This window comes from Centrocercus urophasianus, unplaced genomic scaffold (genome assembly GCF_019232065.1).
Source record: "Centrocercus urophasianus isolate 14NV4802_14NV808 unplaced genomic scaffold, USGS_Curo_1.0 seq_1431, whole genome shotgun sequence".
NCBI classification, from domain to species: Eukaryota; Metazoa; Chordata; class Aves; order Galliformes; family Phasianidae; genus Centrocercus; species Centrocercus urophasianus.
The window spans coordinates 1-8,285 of record NW_024884622.1 but is presented as its reverse complement, the minus strand read 5'-3'; the positions used below and the strand labels follow the sequence as shown (position 1 = coordinate 8,285).

At 55.8% G+C, this 8,285-nt stretch overlaps 1 protein-coding gene across 3 annotated transcripts; it reads left to right on the top strand.

Annotated features, from left to right (window-relative positions):
* Positions 1 to 163: 163 nt before the first annotated feature.
* LOC122158502 (AN1-type zinc finger protein 5-like) lies at positions 164 to 7,416 on the top strand. 3 transcript variants are annotated; one of them, XM_042815226.1, is made up of 7 exons: positions 164 to 407; positions 2,066 to 2,197; positions 2,778 to 2,951; positions 3,442 to 3,532; positions 4,229 to 4,347; positions 5,171 to 5,281; positions 6,654 to 7,416. In XM_042815226.1, the coding sequence occupies exons 2-7, from the start codon at positions 2,113 to 2,115 to the stop codon at positions 6,800 to 6,802; spliced, it is 729 nt and encodes a 242-aa protein (XP_042671160.1). In that variant the 5' UTR covers positions 164 to 407; positions 2,066 to 2,112; the 3' UTR covers positions 6,803 to 7,416. The 3 variants fall into 3 exon arrangements, with proteins under 3 accessions (XP_042671160.1, XP_042671159.1, XP_042671161.1); XM_042815225.1 differs by having other exon boundaries at positions 165 to 407; positions 3,439 to 3,532; XM_042815227.1 differs by lacking the exon at positions 2,066 to 2,197 and having other exon boundaries at positions 169 to 407; positions 3,439 to 3,532.
* The last annotated feature ends 869 nt before the right edge of the window (positions 7,417 to 8,285 follow it).

Here is an 8,285-nt window from a genome sequence, read left to right as displayed (position 1 = left end):
CCGTCGGCCGCCCGGGGGGGGGGGGGGGGGGGGGGGGGGGCTGCGGTGGGGCGCTCCGGGACGGCCTTGAGCCGCGCTCGGCCCCGGGGCTGGCTGGGCCGAGGGGATCGGGGCACGCTCCTACCGCCCTGCCCGGCCTCCCCACGGCCAGACCCACACGGCTGGCGGCCCCGTAGCGTCTAGGGGAGCCCCGGGCACCGCGGGCTCGGTTTGGGTTGGAGGTGCCGTGGCCGTGATGTGGATTTGCGGTTTTTCTTTCAGGTGGGGTTTCAGCACAGCGTCGGCCTGCCAACCCGCGGGCAGCTCGGACGGGGACAGAGAGGCTCGGCGGTGGGGCTGCTGCCTCGGGCTGCCCTGAGCGCGCACGGCTCGCTGAGCAGAGCAGCGGACAGAAGGCTCCGTTGGTGGTGAGTGGACACAGCGCGGCCGAGGAGCGGTGTTAGCGAGTCTCCCTGCCCGGTGCTGCCTCCGGGCTGATGGAGCAGCCAGAGGGGACGAGGTCAGCTCTCTCCCTTCGGGTGCGGTGTTTCTTGGAGGTGGCAGCTGGCCGTGAGCCAGCACTGTGTGCCCTCGCAGCCTTGAAGCCAGCTGGATCCTTGGCCGCATCCAAAGCAGCGTGGGCAGCGGGTGAGGGAGGGGATCTGCCCTGCGCTGTGAGGCCTCACCTGGAGCACTGCGTCCGGATGTGGAGTGCTCAGTACAGGAGAGACACGGACCTGCTGGAGTGAGAGCAGAGGAGTGCTACAGAAAGGTTCTTGGCGATGGAGCAGCTCCCTATGACTGAGGACAGGCTGAGAGCTGGGGCTGTGCAGCCTGCAGAAGAGAAGGCTCCAGGGAGAGCTGAGAACGGCCTTTCGGTACCTATAGGGGCTGTAAGAAACAAGAGGATGGACTTGTTAGCAGGGTCTGTGTGATAGGATAAGGGGAAATGGCTTCAAACTAAAAGAGGGGAGTCTTAGACTTGATGTAAGGAAGTTCATTACAATATAGGTGATGAAGCACTGGCTGCCCAGAGGGGTGGTGGATGTCCCATCCTTCAGATACCCAATGTCAGGGGTCAGGGCTCTGAGCCCTCAGTGCAGCTGTGGGTGTCCCTGCTCAGTGCAGGAAGTGAGACCAAATGGTCTTTAAAGGTCCCTTCCGACTCAAACCATTCTGTGATTCATCAGGTTTGGCAGCAGGGCTCCGTGCTGCTTGGCGCCTGTGAGTGAACTGCAGGCTCAGGGGTAGCTGAACTCATCCAGTAGCAGCAATCCTCCAGTTCTGTCTCTGGGGCCACTCAAAATAGGAAACAATTTCAGAAAGTCAGGCAATAGTTGGCCACCTGGATGCATGGGGATTCTGTCTTTCAGCTTTTGCCCCCAGTCTGGGGGAGCTGGATGTGGTGCAGGCTCCTGTGGCTGCTTGGGCCAAAGGAGAGGTCAGTTCAATGGAGGAACTCCAGGTCTGGTAGCAGAAACACCAACCTGAGCTGTGCAGGGGAAACCCCAAGTGCAGAGCTCTGGTTCCTGTCACCCAGCTGAGGACAAGGAGGAAGAACCCGGAGCTAATTCCCTTCCTTCCCTCAGGAGCACTCCTGGGGGGTTTTATTTCTCATGTTCCCATCGCTTCGTTCCCTTGGCAGAGCAAGTTTTCCAGGAGTGTGAAAGAGAGCAGAGCCAGCTGCGAGGCCGTGCCTGCTGTGCTGGGAAAAGGAGGAATGCTGCTGGTGACTCCCTGGAGCAACACCCAGTGTGGCTTCCGAGCCACAGCCACCTGTGAACATCCCTTTGTTCCCTATCAGAGCCACATTGCTCACACAGAGGGACTGGGATGAGGGAGCTGACTTGCTCCACTTCCTGAGGAAACGTGGGTGAAGGGAGGGGGGAAATCCTCACTGCAGAGCTCTTGTTGTGCAGCTGGTGGGGCTCATGCTGCTGCTCTGCTCCTTCTGTCTGCTGTCAGCCCGCAGTGTTGGTGTGCTGGTCAGTGCTGCCCTGGAAGCAGAGCCTTGTCTGCAGAACAGATCAGCTAGGGACGGTGCTGAGTGTTTTTGCCTTCTGAATTGGTGTTTTTTTGTTGCCAGGAGTTACTGCTATGGTTGGAAGGGTGCAGTGCAGCGTGGCCGCATAAATGCTACGCGAGGGTCAGCTGCTGGGTTTGCTGTGTGTGATCCTAAGAGTAAGAAGCATTTTGGAAGGAGGCTCCTCCTGGGAAGGTATTTCAGAGCTCCCCTCGCAGCTGGAGAGAAGCCTTACTCTGACTTCCAGCCTAAATATAGCAGTCTGGTTCCCCTCAGCCTCCAGCACGTGTCAGGGAACACTTAAATATGTCAGAATTGAGAGTTCCCTTGGAATCGCTTGCATCAGCCTCTGAAAACTGAAAAAATTAAAGCTGTCTTGTCATGAAAACAGCCCCGCCGGGTGCAGGTGGTAACTAATTAACCTGAATGCTGGCCGTCTGACCTGCATTTGTTGCTTCAGTGTTTGCAGGAGTCATTAGTCATGCTGCGATGGCACTTCTTGTTATGTTTAGAGTGGATAATTCAGGTCTTACGTGAGCCTCTGCTCCAGTGAGTGCAGCAAGCTCTGTGGAGTGAGGTCCTGCTGACCTTCCAGGCTTTGTGGCAGCCAGGTTGTGGATCCTGCTTACAAGCCATGTGTGTCTCTTCTCTCGAGGGACTCGGGTTGCACTGTGCTGCGAGTGCAGGATCCGTTCTGGGGATGCTTTGTGCTCCTTCCTGCAGTCAAGTTCTCTGAGCGTAAAACAGCTGTCTCCTTTTTATTCCCCCTTTGCAGTTTGGCACCTTGGAGGAGAAAGGATGGCTCAGGAGACGAACCAAACCCAGGTGCCTCTGCTGTGCACCACCGGCTGCGGGTTCTATGGCAGCCCACGCACCAACGGGATGTGCTCTGTTTGCTACAAGGAATTCCTGCAGAGGCAGCAGAGCAGTGACCGGATCAGCCCTCCAGGTAGAGCATTTTTGTCCAAGAAATCTGTGTTAAATGAGTGCCTCTGACTGGCTTGGAGCACGGTGCTGGTGTTGGTCAGATTCAATCCCTGCAGGAAATCTTTGTTCCCTGCAAGAGGGTCTGTTGTTTTCCTCCCAGTGGCAGCTGTTTGTGAAGCACCTTCCAGTAAACTGTGACATGCCACTTGCACTTGTGTCTTCCTCAGCGGCACAAACTCGTAGCTGTCATCTGCTCCCTGAGCTGTGTGACTGCTAGAAATCATGTCGGATCCCTCCAAATAAATCACTTCTGGGGAAGACTTTGGACTTGAGTTTGCACAGTTTTCTCTGTGGGGTTGACAAGCAAAAGCAACGAAGTAAAAAAGTTTGTTTTGTAATGAACTCAGCCCACCTGTCGCTGTGTGGGGAGCAGCCAAGCGTGCAGAAGGGGTGCTTTTTCCATCCTAACATTTCTGAGGCTTCACCAAGGTCGTGCTCTTGTCTCTCAGCAGCCAGCAGTCCCAGCAGCAGCCCTGTGGCATCAGACTCCATGGCAGGGCAGCGGGCAGAGGAGGACTCCACACCTGAGGATGCGAAAGCCAGGTGAGGGCTTGGTCTGTGGGTGTACCTGCAGCTGTGCTGCAGACCAGCCTTAGGACACAAGGGACAGGCTTTCATCCTTTGTGTGGCCAAGGGGATCTGTAAAACAGGCTGGGTCAGACACAGTTTACTGTGATCCTGGTTTAACTGGGAGATTGAGGTGTCCCTGATGGTAATGAGTGATTGAGGGGCAAGTGCCAAGAGGTTGGTAGTGAACTAAAACCCTGTAGGAAACTGGTTCTGTTACAGCTGGTGCATCTGCTCTGTCCATAGCTGTGTTCACTTGCTCCATTTTGACTCAGCTGTAAGAGAAAGCATCTGGTGGTGATCCAGTCTAGAAGCTGCAAGAGCTGCCTTTAGGGATCTCACTTAGAGGAGCACACTGCTTATCTTTCCCATCACTTTACAGCCATGACTCATAACTGTTCCCCTGGTCCTGGACTTGTTTAGATGGGCTGTTGGCTTTGGGATGTAACTGGGTAGGAAAGGAAACTGAGGTCATCACACATTCATTCTGTTGGTGTCTGTAAAGAACTTTGATCCCAGCTCCCAGGGGGTCCAGGCCTGCTGTAGTCCTGAGCTCCATCCGAGAGTAACAGAACTATCGATGGGCTGAAGATCTCTCCCTTGTAACTGTTCCTCAGAGTGCAGTATTGATGTTTGCTCTTTGCTTTGTTTATCTGTCACGCATGCTCACAGTGCTCAGACTCCTGTGACCCACCAGATGACAGCCATGAGCATATCCAGAGAGGAAGGCAGCAGTGAGACAGAAGGGCTCGCCAAGACAGAAGAGGCCACCCCAGCATCTTCCTCATCAGGTAGACTGGTTGGTTTGGCTTTTGCACGAGGTGAGATGAGATGACACCCATCTAGGAAGTTGGTTTGAGCAGCAAGCACGATGGTGAAAGAGACTTGAAAGAGCCTGCCCTGTTTTCTGTTAGTGGGATGACAGGAGGTTCAGGGCTGGATCCACAAAGCCAGGTTTCAGCACGCTGCAGGTGTGTATCTTCCAGCAGCTGCAGCTCTCCCTCCTGTTGTCTCCAGCTGAGGTGCTGTAGGAAATCAGTGACCTTCAGTCTGGCTTTCAGAGCTCAGTTTTCCTTTCGGTAGATTAGAGACAGTGATGAGTATCTGTGCAGAGCATTCTGAGACCTACATATGAGGAACACTTACATAAGAGTCAACAACAACAATTACTTGCATTACTTGCAAGGGGTTAATTTTTGATGTGTTTTTTTTTATTCCAGGCTCAGATGTTTACATCAACTAAGCTGACTGTCCCTGTGCATTCTTAACCTATGGCAAGCACCAGATAATTCTACTTAGCATTAACTTTCCTCAGCAGGAGAGAGCCATGCCTTCTGATGCCTTAGCTGAACTTTGGTGTCTTGCTGGTGTTTCTGAGCTGCGGACTGGGGGAATTGACATGGGGAGAAAACATGAAGCTGTGTGAGGTGTAGGTCTCAGTGGAAGCAGACAAGCCTCAGTTTGGGGTCTGATGTCTGCAGGCTGCTAACTGGGGTTAGGGCAGCGTGCATGCAGAGGTGTTGTCTGGCACAGACCCACAATCGAGCAGCTGGAGGAGTAAAATGATGCGTCTCTGAGTTGATCAAAGTAACAGAACTCTGGCCTTTGGTTCAGGTGCCCTCCTTGAAACATCACAGAGTGCAGCTGAGGACAAAACTTCTCCGGAGAAACCGAAACAGAAGAAGAATCGCTGCTTCACGTGCCGGAAGAAGATTGGGCTGACTGGTGAGACCCTGAGCGGGGGGAAGCCTGTGTGCTGCAGCCCCAGCAGTCTGCAGGCAGCTCGCCTCGTGCTGCCCTGCTGCCTGAGCTCAGAGCGTTGCCGTGGCTCAGAGGGCAGGGGGCACCCCTCCAAAAAGTGCTTTGGGTCTGCGAGTCGTGCAGATGGGAAGGGGATTGACTGCAGCTCTCCGTGCCAGCCCTTGAATTCAGGGTTGCAGAAGTGCGTGGAGCGGTGCCTCTCGGGTTATTTCTGCTCCTTGGCAGAAGCTGTTTGCAGAAATACAGCTGGTGGTCACTGTAGATCCAATTGTGCTCCTACTGGAGGCAGCAGTAAAGCCTTGCTACTGCTGACGTGAAGTGAGTTAGACCCAAACTGAAGTCCCACTCCAAGATTCATCCTTTGTTTGTTAGGGCTGCTTGACTTGTGCCATTAGCTTTCTGAAAGCAGGGAGCTCTCGGGCAGTGCTCCTTGTTGAGTCTTGAGAGCGAGAGGTGCTGTGATGGGAGCAGGGATCACTGGCAGAACAGTGGAAAGGAAATTTGTGAAGCAGCAACCTTGGCCAGGGTTTGTTAATATGAAAACATCGTTCCTCTAAATTAACTCTTTGCATCTAGCTATCCATGGTGCTCTGCAGGTCACCCTGTCCTAGCAGCATGCTCTGCTTTTCTGCCTCCATGGATGCACACTGCTTTGGCAGGATCAGCCCCAGGTTTGCTTAGCACTCTGCTGCCTGAGCTGCCTTGGAGATTTTGGGGCACTCCCATAGAATAAGTGCAGGTTTATAAGGCTGGAATTGTGGGCAAGGAAGGGAGCTCTGCACCCAGCCTTCACACCCGAAGGGAGGATTATTTTCCAGTAGGAATCCGCTTGCAGAAAATTCCTGTGAATTCAGAGCATGTAGGATAAAATGGGCTTTTCCCAAATAGGTGTGATTCCTCACAGCGTTGTGTTTGTGGTCTTCACAGCCCCTGGTTGCTATGGAGAGGAGTTCATTGCCACTGCAGTGGGGAGCTGAGCTGCTGTCCTGCAGCACAACCCTCCCCTTCTCCGTGCCTCAGTTTCCCAGCGTTGACAGAAACATTTCTGAGCAGTGCTGTCTCTCTGACTCAATTATGAACTTTTAAGGCCTAAATAACTTCAAAGGAGGTGAAGGAAGGTTTTGTTTGCTGGCTTGCTGCCCGTCAGCCCAGATGCTGCTGCTGTGCTGCCCCAGCTCCGGCTGCAGCCTGGGTTAAGGATCTGGGTGCACAGCTCCCTGCTCTGAGCTCTTCCTGCATTAGTGGAGTTCGGTGGTGTGGCAGGAGAGGGCTCTGCTGCCGTCCTGTTGCTGGATGGGGACGGCCGTGGCTTAATCTCTGCTCTCCTTCCCTGTAGGCTTCGACTGTCGCTGTGGGAATCTGTTCTGTGCCATTCACCGATACTCAGACATGCACGCCTGCCCCTATGACTACAAGGCAGAAGCTGCTGAGAAGATCCGGAAGGAAAACCCCGTCGTTATAGCTGAGAAGATCCAGAAGCTGTGAACGGGGCTGAGCAGCTCGAACTCCAGCCTGGTAGCCTGGTGCTCCTCCCCGTCCTCCCAGCCTTCCCCCCTCCTCCCAGCCCCGTCAGTGGATATGGGGATCCAGCAGCACACGCAAACCAGCACCCGGACCGGGATATTCCTTGCACCTCCTTGACAGAAGCATGGTGTTCTTCCTCTCCCTACAATCCTTCAGGGCTCAGCAGATCCATTTCTGTCCAGCTTTCACGAGGACACTGGCCCGACTCTGCCTCACCCACTGCAGCACTGAGACCACGGCATTTCTCCTCCCCAGCCAAGCCACCCCTTCGTCCCACGGCTCCAGGTCCTGCAGACTGCCTGGGACTCATGGCTGGAGCTCCTGAGCTGCCTCCAGACTCCCCTCCCTCCACCCCACCCCCTCCTCCTGATGGCTGCAGAGTGGGGAGCCAAGGAGTCCCAGCGACGATCCCGTTCCCCACAAGGTGTTTGGTCTCAGATGCAGCAAAGAGGATTCTGTAGTTTTAATGCTCCCAACCCCACACCCCTTTTCCCTTTGAGAAGCTGTTGTTGAAGCAACTGCATCGTTAAGCTGCAGAGTATGGCACAGTAAAGTTATTTTGTGGCTTGCCGTGACACAGACACACTCCGGCCACAGGTCAGGACCTGGAAGCAAACACTGCTCTGGGGTGGGTGGAAAGTCACAGGGAGGGTCCTGGGGGCAGGGGGGCAGGGGTGCACACACAGGCTTTGAGCTCTTTCAAGGAGCATCGTGGGAGGGAACAGGGACACGCAGGAGGCTCTGGGGCACGTGGGAGCAAACGCTGGGGCTCTGGGGAATGGACAGGCAATGGGGCTTTGCTCCCGTGGAAGATGGGGTCAGCGTTGCTTTGTTCTGGCCATCAGCAGCACCGAAGTCCCAGCTCATCCCAGGGGACAACAGCAGCCACACGGCTCTATTGCAGTGTGGGTCACCCCGTGGTTACGCCTCAGTTTCCCCACCCCCAGCAGCGACGGCTGCAACGCAAAGAAACCCCGCGGTGAAAATCGTGCAGATTGGGGGGCTGCTGCAGCACAAGGATGGAACCCCAGCGTGAGTTTCCTCGCCCCGGCAGCACGCTGCAGCAAAAGCCGGAGGAAAGCAACCGTGCAACGCTGGGAAGCTGCCAGCCCTGCGGGGGGGAACGCTGCGGGCCGGCTGCGTGCAGTGCAGTGCAGTGCAATGTAATGTAATGCCGTGCAATGCAATGCAATGCAGCACAGCCAGCACCGCAGCTGCTGCAGCGCCACAAAAGCGCGCGCGGCGTTGTCCCGGCAACGGGGTGGGCGGGGCGTGGGCGTCACTTCCGGGCGCGGCGGCGGTGGGCGGGGCTTGCGGGGGCCGCCATGCAACGCCAGCGCCGCCCCCGCCTCGGCGGCCCGCAACGGCCGGGAGTCCCGTAGGAGCTCCGAGCGGGGCGAGGCGGGGGGGGGGCCGGGGTCGGGCCGAGGAGAGCATCTGGCAT